This window comes from Anopheles maculipalpis, chromosome 3RL (genome assembly GCF_943734695.1).
Source record: "Anopheles maculipalpis chromosome 3RL, idAnoMacuDA_375_x, whole genome shotgun sequence".
Taxonomy (NCBI): domain Eukaryota; kingdom Metazoa; phylum Arthropoda; class Insecta; order Diptera; family Culicidae; genus Anopheles; species Anopheles maculipalpis.
In genome coordinates this window covers 46,085,266-46,106,087 of record NC_064872.1, presented here as the reverse complement: position 1 = coordinate 46,106,087, position 20,822 = coordinate 46,085,266, and the positions used below count along the sequence as shown (strand labels likewise).

The window sequence follows — 20,822 nt, the reverse complement described above, 5'->3', positions numbered from 1 at the left end:
TAGCGCTTAGTATATCTCCAAACCAATGTGAAATGATCAAAAGCAATACGAAATGAAATGGTTTTAAGCAATACGACGAGACCGTCCCTAAAGAATATCGTAATGCCTACTGAATAGCTGCCTATAATGAATTACTGGTTTTAGAGGACATTTGTAAATGCATAATTTATGTAAATTTTATGTATTGCATATGTATAATTAAAGTTGAAGTTGTATTATTTGCACGAGAAACTGAGCGATATATTTGTGTTAAGACATAGCACAATTAAAAGTTTTCATTCGATCGAATCGAATGGTAGTTTTGTTTATGGTAGTGCTAATTTTTCACTTCAGAGAACTGTACATTTAATAGGCAAGTCAGGGGACTCGCGGACCAGAGGGCCTCGCCGACCAGGGATGCCTCGCGGACCAGAGGGCCTCGTCGATCATGAGGGGCCTCCTCGACCAAGGAGGTCCAAGTTGACCAGGAGGAGCCTCGCCGGAGAGAAGATCTTCACCGAGCAGTGGGCTTCATTGGTTAGGGAACCTCCTATGGAAGGGAAAAATAATAAATAATATTTGGTCACGCGCCAAAAAACTTCGCAACGAGAATTTAAAAAAATGGACACTCTTCAAAAAAACCTCGAGACGAGAACAAAAATATTTGGGCACACGGTAAAAAACTTCGGGACGAGAACAAAATTATATGGGCACACGACAAAAAACCATAGAAAAGAAGTTAAAAAAAGGAAATCAAGAATTGTTGGGATACCGTGTAAATCTTTTATTGGTAAAAGTTTTTATTATATTTTTTTGTGTAAAGTTTAAGGTTGGATTAGTCCTCAAAAAATGAATTATTACTTTTGTGCAAGACTCGATGGTAATTTTTCATACATTCTACTTGTGTCTTGTAAACTACATAACAATAAAATAAATAGAATTTACAACTCTACTTTAGCACTTTCCTAGCTCACCGAAGAGTGATATACCCAGTGATGACTTATCGTGGTTGGGTGTGTTCGGTTGCCATATTTAAGAAAGACACACATCCTACATTGGCGGGCTGCGAAGCTACAAACCAACTGATGGTACTTAATCGTTAAGAAAGAGAAGCCCTTAGCGTCAAAATTGATACTTTTTCTTTTCTGGCATTTTTCCATATTCCCTTCGGTGTGGCAAGAAAAGATTCCGACCGTTTCTGTTGCTGAAGCTTCAAAACGGCACACGCATTTTGCAACCATATTTTCTAGGTAGCTTCTTGACGTTTTAGCTCATTCATTTAAGGCATTAGCACCGCACGTTGCTATCACAATAATCAGAAGCGACAACATCGTGAAGCGTATTACTTATCAGCTATTTAACATCAGTTCATGAAACGCTCTCCGTCAACGTTCGGTCGCACCCGTCCTAACGCATCGCTTGATGTTTAGTCAATAGGAAAGGTAGCTTGAGGTGATGTTTAGCTTTCGTGCGCGGCGAATCGGTTTCGATCGAAGGACATTGTAAAGATTTCAGTCGCTGCCAAGACTAAGGGTTCTTTATTTTTAATCCTTCTCTGTAACCATCCCGTCAGCCATCATCAGTGACATTGCGCTTCGTGCCGCTTTCACACCGCCAGTGTTTGCCTTGTCCTATGTAATGGTACTGGTTCGACCCTTCGTGTCTTCGTTTTTGTGATGTGATATAGTAAGCACATCCCCGCCCCTACATTGCCCTACTGGGCAGATGGGAGATCGGGAATGAATATGCCATGAACGGGTCGTTTACGGGGTTGCATGGGTTGGGGCCCGTGTTGTGAGTTTAGCTTGACGGAGTGTAAAATAAATTAAAGCCCCCGACTACCTTCGGTCCGGCCGCAGCAAACCACCGACAGGATCAAAGAGCTCAGCATGAAATCGGGAGGTTAAATGGTTTCCCTGCGGAGCTTGTCGTGGAATGTACTTCCCAGCCTTTTCTGCCGGGTTATAGGAAGGCAATCGGGATTGACGAATTAAGTGCGTGGCAGGTAGGAGTGATGTTTTGGGATGAACGACAAAATGGATTCCTTTGATTTCGTTTAATTGGACCATGAAAATCGCGGTGACCCTTGTAAACTATAGCTACTATAATAGTCATTTGTATGGCGTACGGAAGCAATATGTAGGGTTTATCAGCTGACCTTTTTTTTCTCAATATTTGAATGAAAGAAACCCAAACAAAACCACAATAATAAAGCATTGGACGGGCAAACGTAGAAGGGTAAAATCCCTTAATCTGCAGTTTTAGAAGCCGTTATCAATTGCATAGTTCATCGAAAGTATTTGCTCTAGTCTCTGTTTACGAAGATAAAGTTTAAACTATCTGTTATGCGTGTAGCTTTATTTAATCTTTTCAAGTGCACTTTATGCTGCAAAATACTTTAAAATATAGCTTTGTTCATGAAAGTCGTTTCATTTCAAAGTCATACACTTTTGCTAACACATGGCGCAATTTTGTACAGAAGCGAGGTTATCTGTAGTTTTGTGTATTGTTTTTAGCAGCGTGCTTCCTATCAAGTCCGGAGCACCATCAAACCGAATAGTTGGAGGCCATGTAGCAACCATCGAATCATACCCATATCAAGTTTCCGTACAAGAATTGAGTGTTCATGTTTGCGGTGGTTCAATAATTACCGATCGATGGATATTAACAGCGGGACACTGTGTAGAGTGAGTGTACGGAATGAATTTATAGATTTTATATTAACACACCCGTGGCCGTATATTAACCGTTGCCACTACTAATTCACCGATTCACTACTCCTTTTTGTTACAGTGATACGATTCCGCGGTATATGAATGTACGCGTTGGATCTGCATTTTACAATGAGAATGGTACTGTGTACGGTGTCGAGATGGCCATTCCGCATCCCAACCATGTGCCATACAGCTGGATAATGGACTTCGCCTTGCTCCAGTTGAACGAGTCGTTAGTATTTTCGACTTTCGTCCAACCTGTCGCTCTGGCGTCTCATCGGAATGATCAGCTGTACGATCGCGATTGTGTAGTAACTGGTTGGGGTCGCACTTTAAATGAGGAAGAAAGCTTTGACCAGCTGCGTGCAGTCGAGATTCCGTTGGTTTCACGAGAACTTTGCAATGTTACTTACGAAGGAAAGATTGATAAGTCGATGATATGTGCGGGTGATTATATTACTGGCGGCAAAGGTAGCTGCGCGTATGATTCCGGTGGCCCATTGGTTTGTGCTGGTGTGCAGGTTGGTATCGTCTCGTGGGGTAAGGGCTGCGCCCTTGTTGGATATCCAGAGGTATACAGTAACGTTTTGTATGTGGAAGAGTGGATTGATAGAGTAATAAAAGCATTATAAGAATGAAGCTTACCAACTATCATCAATGTACCTGTATTAATTTATTGTCATTCAAGCTCCTTTGACACTTAAACCTCGGGATTATTTCAACAACAATAACCGAGCAACGATACCATTATGCCACGAGCAAACCCAACTAAATCAATTTGTTACTTGTTCAACATAAATTAAATTGAAAAAGTTGTCTTTTTTTTTACTAATAATTGACAAATATTAAGTGCGCTAATAAATAACGGCCGTTTTTTTTCATAAGTTTATTTTTACTCGTGGCATTTTTATTTATAGAAATTGGGTCAATCAAAATATTGGCGATTGTTATTTTTTACTTTCTTCCACTTTTCGGGTAAATTGCGGATTTTTCTTCGGAAAAAAAGATACGTTTTTCGACGCAATCCAGGAATCCAATCAATTCTTGATCTGTTCAAAGGAGGAGAACTGCTGGTTAGCCAGTTCATGTGCCATGGATCGGAACAGATGGAAATCCGATGGTGTCAGATCCGGTGAATACGGCGGGTGTGGTAAAACATTCCATATAAGGGTATTAGGGTAGTTTTTCACAGGTTGCGCAATATGTGGCCGAGCATTGTCATGCAGCAGAATAACTTTGTCGTGGCGTGATGAGTATTCTGGCCGTTTTTCACGCAGTGCTCGGCTTGAACTCGTCAATTGTTTCCGGCCGAACTCATCAATTGTTTATTTTTAACTCATCAATTGTTTGATTTTTCTCCCGGTTTCAGAAGTTCGCAGTAGATGACGCCGAGCTGGTCCCACCAAATATTCAGCATAACTTTCGAGCCGAGTGGATGATGTTGGGGTATGACCGCGGGATCCCTATGTTTTTTTGCGCTTTGGATTGCGCAACTTCTCGTCTCCCGTCACAATTCTGTGCAGGAACCCTTTTCTGTTGTGCCGCTGGACCAACAATTCACATATGAAGAGTCAGCGTTCGATGTTCCGCGGCTTCAACTCGTGTGGTATCCATTAGCCCTCCTTCTGTATCATTCCCAACGCGTTCAGCCGTAATGATATGGCCTGACGAGTTACACCAAGCACAGCTGCAAGCTCTTCATGCGTTTGGCAGTGATTATCCTCCAGTAAAGCCGTCAATTCTTCGTCGGCGAACGTTTTGGGACTTCCTTCACGTTGAGCATTCTCCACGGCGAAATCACCGCTTCGAAAGCTTCGAAACCAATCCCGACACTTTGTTTCGCTTTGAGAAGCATCGCAGCATTAAACACCCGAAAGCTCTCAATGCGCTTCGGCTGCCGTTTTCTTCGCTCGAAACAAAAACAGCAACACCTCCCGCATTTGGCGCTTTTCCGGCTCAAAATCAGACATTTTCAAGAACTAGGAACTTTTCACTAATCACTAATCTGTGTACACAGTTTCATTATGTCATTCTTGAACTTAATTTATGACGTTTGTAAACATCGAAATCATAAAAGACGTAACACTTACGCTGAGTACTACTTATGGCAAGCCTGATTTCATCTCATAATGCAGGCCTAGATCGACAAAGAGTTTTTGATTTATAAGAATAAAACGAAATAAAAAAGCAATACGTTCAGGCCGTCCGTCAGGAATAAAATAAGAAACAAAGGAGGAATGTAATGATAAACAACAACACGTTTGTAGTAATAGGAAATAAATGAAAACAACGATCGAAAATTTATGGCGTAAACATTCAGAAACTGAACCGAAACTGAACTGGAACTGAATGAATCTTAGCGTTCCTGGCAAACTTATTGTCAAATTTGTGATGATCGTTACAATTTATCTTTAACTTTATTTTATCAGCCAAGCTTTTCATAAAAAATTGATAGATATTTTAGAAATAAAAAAAAAAGCAGAAGCATTCAGCATTTTCTACTTGGGCTTTCAATAAAAAATAATGCTCTCTCTTTATTGTTCGTGATTTGTTCGCTTGCTGACATAATATTCTGGACATTTTGAAAGAATTACCAAACAGCGGTCTCCAGCCCAGCAAGCTGCAAGTAGTTTTCGTACAGGAAACTTATACCTGGAGGCGCTCAGTACTTTACTATCAGCACAGTATTATCAAATCAATGCTAGCCCGGACCATTTTTTTGTACAGTGTAGCTATTGACGATTTATTCAGACAACTACCAAAACTTATTTTGGACATCATTGTGCTGCATGAAATGTGAATGTATGGTTGTCTTATGGGGTAAGTAGTTACAATAAAATTATTAAAGCATAGAACACGTTGATTAGATGCGATTATCCGCTTAATAAAGAACCCTAGTTAGCTTACAACAACTGCTAATTTTATAGCCGCTAGTCAAAATGATTTGCAATTTCGTACCGCGTTACGCTACATGACAAGGAAAACGCAAAGCCCTCAACGCTAACACCAGAAACGAGCATAAATGGCTAACAAAACCGTTTCGGCACAGGAACCGGAAGCTGCGTTGGATTGGATTGAATACAAAAGGGCGGTACATGGTGATGTCTGGTCGTATTTTTCGAATCATGCAACCAAACTAGACCCTTCCGGTCGTTTGTGTTAATGTACATGAGCCGTCATGTTCTGTCGCGCACTGTGCTGTTGCGTGTTCGACAACATCATTCAGGTCAGATCCTTGTATTGTCATGTCAAGCGATCGGAAACATGCATTGGTAGTGTCATAAACTATTTTACCTCAACTACAACTTGCAATCAGCAATAGCGGACAGCAATAGCAAACGATGGTGATCCATATTTTTGGCATTTAATTTTATGGTTTGATATGTTTGAATAAGGTTCACGAATACGTTTATCTTTTTACACAATTTTTTCCCAACTCCTACTTTTAGGGGCAGCCCGGTTGGCAGGACCGGGGTTCAATTCTCATCCGTAGTGAGGTATGACCATCCAACTACGTGGTATCGGTTCGATTCGATGAATGGCGTGACCTATAGAAGGTGGTCGTTAAGTAAAGAAAAATCCCTTCTTTCATTGCGCTTGTGTGTATGTGTGTGTGTGTGTGTGTGTCAAATTAACAACTTCCAGACCATTTTTGCACTAATTTTTTTTTTTCGTTTCAAAATAATGCAAGAAAACGAAATTTAATTTTGCCCTTTTTCACATTGTGCAAGCCATTCTTCAAACAGGGGGAGAAAAAAAGGTTAAACTTCATACAAACGAACTTTTTAACCTTCGCACTGAACACACTTTGGCTGCATACTTCTTCTTCAGTTCAGGATATTGTTTAGTGCTATAAATCAAGGATGAACCTGGGATCCTTTTTTGGCCCGGTCCCGAAAGCCAACGCACGGTGCGATCCTTCCGATGTGGGAACATTTTCATGGGGTTGAATCTATTTTATGGGCAGTTTGAAGAGGGCAAAAGTTTAGAAATGTTTCATATACTTGGCGTGATACCGGTGGCCATTGCGCAATGTTCGAAATCAGATCGATGGAAATGGGTACGGGCAGTCAATTCGCAAAACCAAAGCGTGACAAGCGTGACTTCCGACGCTTCTTGCTAGGTGTTTTACCTGGTTCACCTCAATGTTTACCATTATGCAAATTGTCAGAGAACTTATTCCGACCAGCAATCCAATAGTTCGAATAGTCCGCAACACGAATGACCCCGCAGACACACTGCTCACGGGTGAAGAGCGTACAAGGATTTAGATTTCAGCAGCCAGAATGCCTGTTTTCTGTGCCGAGCGGTGATTTGGGTGGGGGAAAATGCTACGAACGAATATGCAAATGGAAACTATAAATTCAATTCCGGTAAACGATCTTTCACTTTGTGAGAATTTAGATTTTAAATGGCTTAACGAAGGACAATAATCAGTTTTGATGGGTTTCGATCGAGTTGTTTAATGTTTGTTTTATTGAGAGGCCGGCGGTTGGTTTTGATATATTTTACACCTTGATAAGTATGTCATTGACTCTGGCAAACCTGTGTTATATGTTTAGAAAACATTAGGTGATATGATAACGATGAACAAACACACAGATTTCAGTGCAAGCAATGTAAACTATGCGTATACAATTCTAACCGATAGTATCCAAGGACAAGGTCTCGAGCCAAACAGTGCGCTATCGTCCACCGCCCAGGCGATGCGATCGAAATAAGAAAATGTGATGAAGCAAACGGCAAGCAATCAATTATTCACGACGAGTTGTGGATTATGGAACCAGGAAGCATAAAAAATGTATGCCTTTCAAGAAGTCTGACTGACAGGACAGGACAGGGGTTTACCATTCTCGTATAATCCTTGCACACAATCGTAAGTATTGCCAGTGTGTAGTTTTGTAAGAGATTGAAAGATGCCGTGCACATGTGTGTAGGTGAGTCTGTATTTGTATATGTATGCATCCACACACTATCATCGCTCTGCACACCTCGCTGGTGTGTACTATCAATGTACACATTTTCGCATCTCTCTTCCTTTTTTTTTTGGAAACATTTTCTTCACCTGGGGCGGTGGTGAGTCAACAAATGACACGGCTTGGTAACTTTCGTCTGTCGTGAGTTTTGCGATTACTTACAGGTCGTGGAATTGGGGTCGTGAGTCAAGCGGTTACAGTGTTGTTTTTTTTTCCAGCACCGCAAAGTTTCCGAAGCACTGGTCAGAAACGAGAAAGAAATCAAGAATGGCGTTCGAAGTTATTGAAAAACAGCATATTTTTGACCATGTTTATGGTTTACTGTTTGGTAGGTGCTTAATAGTTGTGGTAGTTGGGGTATTTTACTTGAAAATGTCCTATAGGAAAAGTAAATGATTCTTTTCCTGCAAGAATCACGGTCAGCAAAGCAAGCTGTGGCTAGCTTTAACCATCCCGCCATCGGTTGTTTGAGGTTTGAAGCAAAACAATAGAAAGCAAGGATATTTTTACCCAAATTCATATCACCTTCACACAAATCGAAACTATCCTTTCATCTGTTGGTTCGGGAGACGGTGGTCGTACCGAATGCGCAGAATCGATTCCACTCGTATTTATCATTCCCAGCCACTGAGCACAGAGAATTGGAAGGACCAAAAAGATAACATCCTCAGCCCCATAGAGCAGGAGCAAAATACCGAACGAGAGAGCGAAAGAGAGAGAGAGAAAGAGAGAGAGAGAGTTTGTGTGTACAAAAACACCACAGCTGCGTAGAGAGGAAGAGAAGTTGGGCAAAACAAAAATCCCTCAGCAATCGTGCACCCCATCATCCGAAATACCTATGGATAGGTAAACGCGCGTTGCCCAGACGCAGCCACAAGGATAAATGCACAAAAACTTCCATCGGCGTAGGGATGGATCTTTTCTACGTATGGGGCGAGCACCCCATTCGACGAGAGCCGAGAGAAGCTTGTTTGTATTTGCTCTGGTCGGAACTCGATGTGGATCCTTCAGCGGGCGCTTTTCTCTGTGTACTTGGATTCCGAAGTTGGGTCTGACTGACTGGTAGTGGTAGCATTTTTCACGTTCAGTATTCGCACATTTAGTCGAGTACGGTGAGTAGCTTGGAATGCACGGGACGGCTCGTCGCTGCTGCCATTTGCAGCACGTCACGCGATTGTTACCGGTACGGAGTTTTCACGCTGACAGTTAAATGGAACGTTAAATTCGATCACCATCACTGAAGTGGCTGAATTGGTGCGGCAACGGAACGACGCTGTGGTGCTTTTCGGCTAAAGAAATCTTTTTTTTTTCGGTTCGTTGTGTTGCGAGCATCGGCGGCAGTGATTTGACGCTAAACCAGCCCAAGGAAGTGTTTGGAGAGGCAAATAAAATTATTCGATTACGATCAATTTGAATACGAATTTTGCAAAATTTGCTACTCACTGTGGTGACCAATGGTTAGCGATGAAATAATTGCAATCGATTGCGGCAAATTATGGAGGGAAATGAAGTGAATGAAAACCGGTGTGCTCTTAAACGAGCAGCAGTGTGGTATGAGAAAATGAGCAAAATAATTCATACACAACTGGAAAAGAAAAACATCGACAAAGGAAACCCGCGGAAACCCACCAAAAAGGAAGTAAAGTGGACGTGAATGGGCCCAAATCTATCCCGCGAACGAAACGACAAAACATCCGAAACAGCATCCTCAGCAAGGAATAAAATGGGTCGTGAAAGCGGTCCCGGCGGAAATTGTGAAGCTGGCAAACGGCAAATGCAAAAAGTGATTAGCAAAGGTTCCTCCAAGGAGGCGCGCATTTTCGAGAGCCCATTCTTTATCAGTGCGTTTCACATTGGGAAAGAAACAAGAAGCAAGAAAAAAAAAACGAGCAAACCTTCAAAGCAAGGCACAATTTTGACCGGGCCATCCGGCATTGTTTGCAGTGCCAAGCTTTCACGGGGGAAGGGGGGGGGGGAGTGTTTTATTCTTATGTATGTGTAGGTGTGTGTGTGCGTGGGCGAACGAGTGTTTATGTTGGAGGGAGTAATAGGAAGTGAAATTTGATTAATTGAGTGTGATTTTCTTTTAGTTCGGTGGTTCTAATGCTCCAAAGCATACAATTTCTACTTTTCGGACCATTTCCGGCGCGGATGGTTTGAAAGGTTTGTTTTTCTTCCGAAATGCCCCAAATGAGCAAAGGTGTGATAACGAGTGGATTTTTGCTGAAGTGATTTCAGGTACCTGGCAGACGTCTACCGGTAGGAGCAGGGGTGAACGAAAATGACTAGCGCATATTAAGTTGAATCACGAGGAAAAGGCTCGTCATTCATGGAAGTTGTCCCGGAAATGGGTCAGTCCGACTGGTGGAACCAATGAAATCGACCGCATCATGGAAAAAATGTGTAGATTGTATAGTATGGCGTTAAAGGGAAGGGAAAAGCATAACTTAATGTAATGTTTGCAAGGAGTCATATTCAAATTTTCTCCAAACAATTTGGATATCCGCAGTTTACGACCATTGGTCTACGTAATGCAAATGAAAGTGTGTTGTTGGTTTAACATAAAATTTATGTTTCTTTTAGTTCATATAGAGAAAATGTAAACAAAATCAGCCAAAGTGTTTAGTGTCCCGGTTTGTGTTTTAAGAGTGAATTACGAAATCGCTTACCCGCTTGATTGGCTGCGGAAGTGAAAAGAAAAAGTGAAAATCATCTTCTAATTTGTGTAACAACGCAACAATGCTGAGTCGACATCAAATGAAAAGTGTTTCTGTACAGTGAAGGATACGAAACAGGCCAAATCTCACCAAAAATACTTCACCGATTGATGGCCTGAGCCTGAGCGAAACAAATTGTTGTATGATTAAATAATTAATGTCCAATGGAAGATTGGCCCGATATCCAGGCGTAAGGGTGAACGGTTCATCTGCCTGGAAGGTTGAATTATGTTTACTGTCTAATAGTAAACCAAAGTAGCACTATTGCAATCGACCAGAAGATACTGTGCTTAGAAAACGATGAGAAAGGTTCGTCCACGATCATCCTACCGTTGTTGGTTGATGCTATTGCAAAATGGAAAACTTGCCGACGGCATCGTCAAATGGACTTTCAACAAGTTCGTCATTGTTGGTTTGCTGTTCCTTCTGATGCTTCACACTACCGAAGGTAATTTCAATACCCAATATAAAGAATTTAACACAACGCCTATAAAAATTGTAAAACTTTATTATTTACGTTTGCAAAAAAAAAAAATCACTTAAGCGTTCAATTAACTTTCCACGTTGTAAAATATCTACCGCCGCTATTAAAAATAATTATGAGAAAACAGACGGTTTGTAATACAGTGCATAACAGAACAAAAAGACCACTTGTTTTTTTTAATCAACTAGAAAAGTCGAAGAGATGGATAAAATTGATGTTCTAATTCTTTTATTTTTGCATATTTTTACGCATACTATCACACTTTTTTGCTGGATTGAAAATTGTTTCAAATATCACAATTATAAAGCCGCTTACGAAAGTTAATTATTTGCTATGTAAATAATCATTTTTGAATTCGGTTAAAGATAAAGATTGTAAAAGGCTCCCGAATAATGGAAAACAATTTAAAACATTTTTTTTAATGATTAATGAGCCCTGCAATTGTTTGAGTTTTTATGAAAAATTTCGTATTTTGTTGTGCTTATCTGTTTGTCCAATTTTCTTGAAATAAAAAACCGCAAAACTGAAACGTTCAGAAAATATACATTTGAGCCTTTTTCATGTATATATTGCTGGGCTTGAAATGAGGGAGAAAAGGGCCTTTTTCAGATGTAAATTGCTTCAAGCGTCGTGAGTTTAAAAACGTGAAAACCAAGCATAAAAATAATCAAAATATAATGACATAATGAAGAATATTAGGCAATATCAAAAATTTTCTTCTTATTTTATTATCTACAACTTTGCAGAACATTACTTTTGACTATCTGTTCAACTTTTCCAGTTGTTCTCAAAAAACTAGTTGCCATATTGTTCTGTTACGCACTGTTTGTTGGATAAATCGTACTGTGTAGTATAACACTTACTTACTTATCTGGCGCTACAACCGCTTTACGGTATTGGCCTGGCACAGCAGAGTCCGGAACCGCTCACGGTCCCCTGCCGTCGTCCGCCAATCCGTTATCCCGGCCTTGATGGCGGATGATTCCACGCCATCCTCCCACCTCAATCTGGGCCTACCACGCCTCCTCTGTCCGAGTGGACGGCCTAAAAGGATTTTCTGAGCTGGGTCGTCAGGTACCATGCGTATCAGATGGCCAGTCCATCGGAGCCTGGCGAGCCTAATCCGCTGCACGACGGGGAGGTCGTCACACAGTTCCTTCTGATCCTTCTGAGCATCTTCCTCTCGAACGTGGTTAAGAGGGCTTCGTCTGTTTTGAGTACTATTTGAGTACTGGGACTATAGAGGTATGATACAGTCCCAGCTTCGACCGTCGCGACAGGTTTTTTCGCGGATTTGGTCGCCTGCTTGATCCTTTAGTAGGCCTCTGCTACCTAGGAGAGCCGCAGACCAATGATGTTCATATCATCAGCGTATGCCAGCATCTGGGTTGAATTATTCTTCTATGGTTCCCGAAGTCTCCACCTCCGAGTCACGGATGGCCGTCTCTAGCGCCAAGTTGAATAGGAGACAGGCGACCCTATCTCCCTGACGCAGGCCTTTGGTAGTAGGAAATTCTAAAAAGCCTGATCAGTTTGGCCGGGATTCCAAAAGAGCTCATAGCCTCGTAGAGTTTTACCGTGGCTATGCTATCATATGCGGCCTATAAATCTCTTGAAGAGATGGCACGTGTTCAACTGATGTTCAGCCATCGTCTCCAAGATTTGCCGCATGGTGAAGATCTTTTCACTGGTAGATTAAGTGTAGTATAATATAACAACCAAAATCAAATCTTTATATAAATTCGTCAATGTTACACATTGTTTTCTTCGGCAAAGCCGGAACACAACACAACAACAAATTATGATCAAACTCCGCTGTCTGCTGTCTGTAGTGATAAAATTAGTTGAAGTTGAAGTTAAACATTATTTATAATTCGATTAACAATCTACTACCTACGAACAATGTATATAGCAATACGGCATTTTCGTTCTTTATGAGTATAACTCATAAAAAAAAACAAACTCTAACTAACTCGAAAGGAACTGTTTCGAATCCCATCCGCACCTTCTTTACGTACGCTGGGATCCGGCTGCGTCAAAGAGTCAAATAAGTCAAAAATTAAGGAGAATTATGGCTTACTGCCGAACATACTGAGCAATAAAAGCCAATTCAATCTATTTGAACATAATTTGTCAGAAACGAAAAATAATTCAGCATGGAATGGTTTACGAAACGTGACAGGGTTTGAACAGTATAAATTAGCTAGAAAATACAACGATACACTAAGCTCAAATTTCGTATTTTGCATCGAAAATTATCTTTTCCATCAAAAGCCAGAATCCGGAAATGGAGCTTATCACGCACGGCGCTAGGGCTTTCATAATTTCAAATATTTCTCAACAACGATTAAGTGTGCAAATAAAGTTAATTGTGTGCGAACCATCGTGCCACGGGGGTCTATTCCCAGTTGACGCGTGTTATTGCGTATGGGCTGCAAAGCTGCTGTACGTATAGGAACGTTTTAGTCGCCTACCAAATCTGCTCCCGGGTCGAAATGAACGACTAAATGTCGGCAACAATCTTAAACTTGCCAGCCTGCCTACAGCCCTACGTCACGTATTCGCACACTCGCTTGTTTTGAAAGAGACACACGCCACGCAAAGGTGGAAGGATGTTGAAAAAAAATGGTGAAGGAAAAGGAAATTAATTCTCATGTTGCTCTGCTCAAGCCTTCAGTTATTTTAGTACAAAAAAATAAACAAATAAAACCGAAAAATGCCAAAACATCTGTCCAGATGGAAGAGAGAAAATGTTCGAAATGTTGCCTCCGGGGTGCAAAACTGACCATCAGCACAAGTGGCTCGGATGGTAACACTACCTTCTATTTGTTTTCACAAACCGTGAAGAGAGGCAGCGGAGCGGTAGAAAAATCATGTTCTGAAGAAAGGTTACGTGCCCTCATCGTCTGGTAATAATTTTTGCCACTACAAACATTGCTCCCTTCAGTTGCCCCTTAAATGGTCCACGGATTGTACCGGCAAAGGAACGTGGGAAGCTCGTGATGGAATTAATTGGGTTGGCCGTAGGGTTTTTGCTGACCTAAAACAAAAAGAAAGAAAGGAACAATGCGCGAGCTGGAACAGGACGCCACACAGCGGGCAGGGTTTAGACAAACAACCAACGCACTCAACGTAAAAGACCGGCCTGGCATGGCATGGATTCGCCCTTCTCTGCAGTAATGTCTATCCAGCTTACACTTGGCACGTTGCAATGTTAGGACATATTTTCGACTATTATGACTGTTTATGTGATAGACTTAATGTTTCCGTCTTCCGGTACGGCAGACAAACGGCGCAGTTTCAGTATCGCGATGGTGGAGGACATTGGCACAAATGGAAATGGAAGCAATAAAACATTGTCAAGCGTCAGGCAGACTTCAAGATCAGCAGGAGTCCAATACAGGATATGAGTGTAGTATACTTAAACAAAGTTTAGCAACAATGAACAATGCTCGCTCTTTCGAACACAACGCGTGCATGATGGGCGTTTGTTAGTACCCAGCGAATGAAACAAAATAATATGCAAATAGACGAAATGATGGCATAAATAAATATTTGTTTTTCTACATTGTTTGGGTCACATGCCACCATACGAAAATACAGCAAAAAGTTGCACAAACTTTAAATTTAATAAAGTGGTTCGATTCAAAAAGCTTCCTTACATAATTTCATAGCATGTGGAAAGCTGGGGTTCGAATTGAATATTCTTCACAATTCAGTGAAAAGCAATCACAGGACAGTGAACTCAACTAATGCTAGTAGAAATGTTCTCGTTCAATAATTCTTAAGAAAAAGTCCTAGCACTAGCCTGGCGTATTGTGTGAAATAAAACACACACACACACACACACACACACACACATGCAATCAGCAAACAACAGTGGGTATTGATTTTTACCTTGTGATTGCTTGATTGGTGGTGTGACGAACACTAAAGTGCTGGTGTATCGTGCGATGGCACAAAAAAAAAAAGTTTACATGCCCTGCAGGAGAAGGTCTTCGTTAAGAAAACCCAAGAGTTTCCGGACATTCGCCTACTGTTTTGATTGGGCTCCTCGGCAGTATCAAGTCTGTAGGGAACGAAAGGGGAGAAAAAAACAAAACAAGAGACGACATGCAAGTCTACTTCGCGTGCCTAATAAATGTGCCCGATACCGATAGAACAAGCTGTCTGCCGAAGAAGGCAATAGAGAAAAATTTTGGTTCACCGGGAGACCGGGGGACGGTAAGTGGTTTGAGTTAGACATCAAAACAACTTATCAGACATTGATTGACTCTAACGTTTTCTATGAAATGTTTCTAAATTTCGTCGTGTCTGATGTGTAATGATGAGTGCTGGAAGGTAGTGCGTAGGACATGACCAGCAAGGCGCGATGATTGCAGTGTGCACCCTGGTACAACCCACACGTAGGGAAACCACTATTGTGCGAATTAGTTTCATCAAAGTTTTTGTAGGGCGGCTCAATATCACAGGATCATTTATGTTTCTTTATCAATGATATTTCGGAATCGGAACTCGGCGTAAAGTTTCTTTTTAAACTAGGCACATTTGCTTTTATAGTTTTTTATTTAATTTTCTTTTCTTCCACTACTCAACGATACAGATTTTGAATCAAAAGCATCATTATATAAAAAAAAATACTATTTTTGACCAAAACCGAATCGATGTTTTCCATCAGTTCTGTCAGTTCAATGGACCACGTGAGGCTCGCTTGATGAAAGTTGATTGAAAATAATAAATCAACGAATCTTCTGTTACGTATATTTATTCTATTTATACCATATCGTCGAAGTAGGCGGTCCGGTGGTGTAGACGACAGCGACGCCGGTCTTCAAACGGCAGGACCGGGGTTCAAATCCCATCCGGACCATCCCCCCGTAGTGAGGACTGACTAACCAACTACGTGGTATCAGCAGTCCAGTAGGCCTTTAAATGTTCGGCGTGACTTAGAAGGTCGTTAAGCCAAGAAGAAGAAGAAGAAGTCGAAGTAAATGAAGAGACAAAAAAGTCTAATGACTCAAAAATACATTCAAAGCCTTGGAACAAAAACAAGCAGCAATTGGGATAAGTTCAGCAACCTCTATGTGGACGAACTTCCGCTATCAATAAAATAATTGAATACATATTACTAATGTCTTCTTTTCCTACTTATCTATTACTTCATCTACATATATAATTTATCATTGCTTCAGCTTTTGCTTCTGGGCTTAATGGCCAGTTGATCAAGCCGGCCGTATAACGGGCTTACTTTACTTATTGATACCACGTAGCTGAAGAGTCAATCCTTAATACTGAGGAAAAGTTCGGATGAGATTTTGTACCTGGTCCCATCGTGTGATGACCGGCACCACAGCTGCCACGGACGCCGTATCGCTCTTAATCGCTGCTATTTACAACATCCTAGTTGTTTGTGATGTATTGTTTTAACCTTATTTAACTGCACATAATCGGAACGTACGAAGAGTAACAATTAGACAATTACATATTTCTATAGACTACTTGGCACTTATTCCATTTTACGCAAAAGCACCAAAGTGCAAACCACTCCATCGTTCACGCTATTGCACTTTCGAGTAGTGCACACCTTTCCTGGTAGAAGCACTGGCTGACATTTGACATGCGTTTTTTTTTTTTGTAACAAGGACTCTTATGGCGCACTGCTACTGCCAACTCCAACACAGCAGTATGCTGAAGGGATGCATACATGAGGTTGATGTTGCCTTAAAAAATATGTTCCATGAACAGAGAAGTTCAGTTTTACTCGACATTAAAATGATTTTTCAGAATCGTAAAGACTTTGAGCTTCATAGGTTTTGTTTCAGTAAATCGTCCTACAAAAGAGCAGTGCAGACCGTAGAGCGTAAATTGGTCGTAATAATGAAGGGAATGGCATGTGCACATTTGATACCATAATTTTAACTTCACGTTGCATTTGAAAAAAAGGGTAAAAGAGGGTTGATTCATTCTAACAAAGGTAATTTTCTTGTCTGTGTTATGTATTTCATAGCACGTTGTTCACTGTTCTGTTGGCGCTTTGCCTTTTAAAATAATGCGTAAGGATTATATACACTCCGAACTGTCGCTTGTTATTTGAATGGCAAACTGTTACTTAGATAAAATTAGAGTGACTAAATATTGTAGACAATGGAGATTGAAAAAAATAAAGTTGCTTTTTTTGAATGACACTTTTGAACGAATCATCATCGTCATCCTTGCAAAACAACAGTTTTTAAACAGCATCTACATATTTTAATTCTCTATTAATTCGTCTTAATATTCCAGTCCAGTGCCGTATTGTCAACACCGCTTGTGTTGAGTAAATTTTATAATCATCTTGATAAGGCATTTCCTCCTTATTCTTTGCCTTATCCCGGGCATACTCGGTTATGGTGATGATGATGGTGATGATGATGGTGATGATGATGATTATGATGATGATGATGATGATGATGATGTATTCGTGGATGATGGTCCGGTTCTATTGCGATGGCTATTGTAATGATGGTGGTTGGTTTCATCCGAATTCCGGCTATTGTGGTGTTGTGGCTGATCTATTGTTGATCATTTTGCTATGGTCTGGACTGTAACGAACAAATAAACATCGTTAAGACAGCACGAACATTTATTTGTCTGCGTACAGTGCTCTCCAGTGCACTCCAGCAATGACATTCCAAGCTCAATCTAGTCAGCGTCCAATCTAAGGATGACCGGCAATCTCTATCCCGCAGCAGCGAAAGCGACTTCACTACTCACGAGACTGAGCCCGCCAAACACCCCGAACACGATGCCAACGCTGTCAAATTCAATGTGTCAAAGCTGGACTGGAGTAGAGAACACTGCACTGTAAATAGCGCCTGCCTCCCTTTTACGGCAGAGTTGGAATCGCCCTCGAGTGCTGCTGCCCAGTCATCGGATTACCCGGGCACTACAAAAAATACACTTAAGAAATAGACAATACAACATTTAACAAAAAAAGGAATGGTGGAATACGAATAAGGATTGGAAGGATACTTGAGATGTGGAATCATAGGACAAGACCGTTGTCTCTGGCGAATCGGTAAATGATCCTCATGTAGAGGAGGTCCCTGGTAGCCAACACTTCTCTGATTTCTGTACCCGGTCGTCTGCCGATATTCTCGACTGCGCTCAACAAGGAGGGTCTTGCGGTTTTAAATTCCACGCAAGACCACAGAAGGTGATCCACATCGTGGAATCCGTCACCGCAGCCACACAATTTTGTCTGAGCCAGAGTTATACGCTGTAGATGAGCATTCAACGCAAAATGATTCGACATCAGTCGAGACATCATCCGTATGAACGCCCGGTCCACAGAGAGCCCATCGAACCAAGGCCGCAGGGACACTTGCGGAGAGATCGAGTAAAGGAAACGCCCGAGTTCATCCGCCTCCCACATGCTCTGCCAGCGAGACAGGAAAAGTTGCTGTGGAAAACGAAGGAACTCCTGGGCCGAGATAGGTCGGTCGTAAAAAGCGCCTTCTTGGACGCCTGTTTTGGCCAGTGAGTCTGCCTTCTCATTGCCGGGAATTCCACAATGAGAAGGGACCCAAATTAGCGAGATCCTATACGCCTTATCGAACATTGAACCAAGCAGTTCAATGATTTTTATGGTGAGGAAATCCTGACTCTTAACAGCCTTCGGAGATCTCAGAGTTTCAATAGCACTAAGACTATCAGTGAAGATGAAGTACTGGTCCGAAGGTCTCGCTGCTATCATGGATAGTGCGTACAAGATTGCGGCTAGCTCTGCGGTGTAAACACTACATGGCTGCCTCAACTTGAAAAATGCCTCGGTGAACTCGCTAAAAACACCGAAGCCAGTGCCCTCCTCAGAGGATGATCCATCAGTGTAGTACTGGCTTATTTGGTCTAAATAACCATACTTGTTCATGAAAATGCCCGGAACTACCCTCGGGCGAAGATCATTCGGTATGGTCTTAATTTCCTCGCGCATCGAGGAATCTGTTATTAAAATGGAACTGTAGTTCTCAGGAAGGGCAGCACGATTTAATGCCTGTGGGGCGCTAGGATGCACTTGTAGGGCAACAAAATCTTCATAAATCTTGAGGATTTTGCTCTTAGAACCTGTCTCTAGAAGCGCTTCAAAATTTTCTATTATCAAGGGATTTGATACTGAACAACGGACGTAGAAGGCGAAGCGACAGCATTTCAAAACGTAGTTTGAGCGGCATCACTCCGGTCATCACTTCTAGGGACATGTTGTGTGTGGATTTAATATTTTTTCTGTTTGTTTTTTTTTAAATTTTTAATTCAGTTGTTATTGTTATTTTCAACAAAAAAGCACTAATAATAAACTTCATTTACAACATTGCTACACTGCTTGTTGCAGTATACACGTTTTGCGATAATTAATCGTTATCGTTATAACGTTTAATTATAACGCGGCCCGGTGGTGCAAGCGACAGTGGCCCCCGGTCTTCATACGGCAGGACCGGGTTTCAAATCCCATCCGGACCGTCCCCCGTAGTGAGGACGTTATGACGTTACAATACATGAATATTTGCATTGAGCAATGTACGCAATGTAAGTCGATGATTCATGCCCTTAAAATAATCAGTTTTTATTCTTCCACACCACCTTGCACAAGACGTTTAAAGTCGTGATAAAGAACATTTTCCAAGCCTTGGCCTTCACTGGTACGTTGGAAATGTTTTATTGCATTTAATTTATCTATCTAAAAGCAGTAACTTCATAAACGCAAATAGAAAACTGATATTCTGTAGTTAGACTCTCATAATAAACGTGTTGATGCTATTGTTGCCGTGAGGAAAATTATAGCATCTACTCCTCATTTACGTTTCCTTGCCGTATGATGTCGGATACACAATCAAAAGCCAGACTCTTGCCTGTTTTTGTATGCATGTAGCAACATTTTCGGAGTGATATATAATCTCTTTGTTGAGTAGATGTGACCGAGGATGGGCGAAAAGTGAAATGAAATATACTTCCCAAAGATGATGAACGCCCTGTGCGCAACCATGTACTCTCTCAAGTATGCTGACACAGGAAATGGCAAAGGACGCAAATCCTGTCTGATGAACGCCAGCCAGCGCCAGCGGTACAGAAGGGAAATGAAACAAACAAGACTTGTTGTTTTTGATTTTCTTCTTCACTTGACGCTTGCAAAGGAGAAGAACAAAAGCGAAAAATTACGAAGCAAACAAGAAAAAATAACTTTGAAGCACGGGAAGTAAATAATTTTCACATTCAAGTGTTTGCTGCTCCAACATTCTCGCTTTCGTTTCTAAAACCTTAAATGGTGTTCATTGCAATAATATCGTACAGTTGGTATTTTAAATATTTCGTGAAAAGGATTTAGAGTTATGTAGCAGCTGTATATGAAGCTTGACGTCGTTCCGTTGTTTAAAAAACAAAAAAGAAAACATATCAGCATAAAGAATTTGCTGAATATTTTTAATTATAATCTTCCCATTCTGTTTCAGAAGACTGTTTTACCTTGTGTTTATTTCATGAATTAATAGTGAAGATTTATGTGTATTACCCGAATGATAAACATTGACTGGACAACATCATTGTTCAATCCTGAATGTGGAATACATCATTGGATGTAATAGTAGTGTTTGTATAATTCATGGAACATTTTTTTACAATCGTAATGGGTGATAAACTCGTTGGACAGCGGGTTCAACAACACTTTTTTTTTCCTCGCTATATACTAAACACTTTTGGCTGTTCCAGTGGGAATGCAACAATGTTAACAATTAATCGTATTTAAATGCAAGAGTAGGGAAAATTCGCAAAAAAAACCTACTTCATAATAAGAACAAAACAAAGTGTATTTTTGTCTCCTAATCCTAATTATTATCCAATGTTACAGACTAATTCTTAAATATAAATTATATTGCCTAAATTTTTAACTTTCTGCTTTAACGTTCTCAATAACTTTTAAAAT

General features: G+C 41.0%; 3 protein-coding genes across 4 annotated transcripts in view; all 3 read left to right on the top strand.

Moving 5' to 3' along the window:
• The window catches only part of LOC126563857 (roundabout homolog 2-like), a 116,092-nt gene that overhangs the window by 49,602 nt on the left and 45,668 nt on the right, over window positions 1–20,822 (top strand). The window lies entirely within an intron of this gene.
• Window positions 2,440–3,325, top strand: LOC126560672 (trypsin-5-like). Its single transcript, XM_050216629.1, has 2 exons — window positions 2,440–2,666; window positions 2,773–3,325. The coding sequence occupies exons 1-2, from the start codon at window positions 2,440–2,442 to the stop codon at window positions 3,323–3,325; spliced, it is 780 nt and encodes a 259-aa protein (XP_050072586.1).
• The window catches only part of LOC126560671 (protein sax-3), a 46,045-nt gene continuing 35,773 nt past the window's right edge, over window positions 10,551–20,822 (top strand). The window contains 2 exon segments of the mRNA XM_050216627.1: window positions 10,551–10,576; window positions 10,665–10,834. Of these exon segments, the coding sequence (XP_050072584.1) occupies window positions 10,551–10,576; window positions 10,665–10,834 (196 nt within the window).

Coding starts and splice junctions, on each gene's coding strand:
- LOC126560672 (XM_050216629.1), top strand. CDS start 2,440: ATGGCGCAATTTTGTACAGAAGCGAGGTTATCTGTAGTTTTGTGTATT. Junction 2,667..2,772: donor ACAGCGGGACACTGTGTAGA/GTGAGTGTACGG, acceptor TTTTTGTTACAG/TGATACGATTCCGCGGTATA.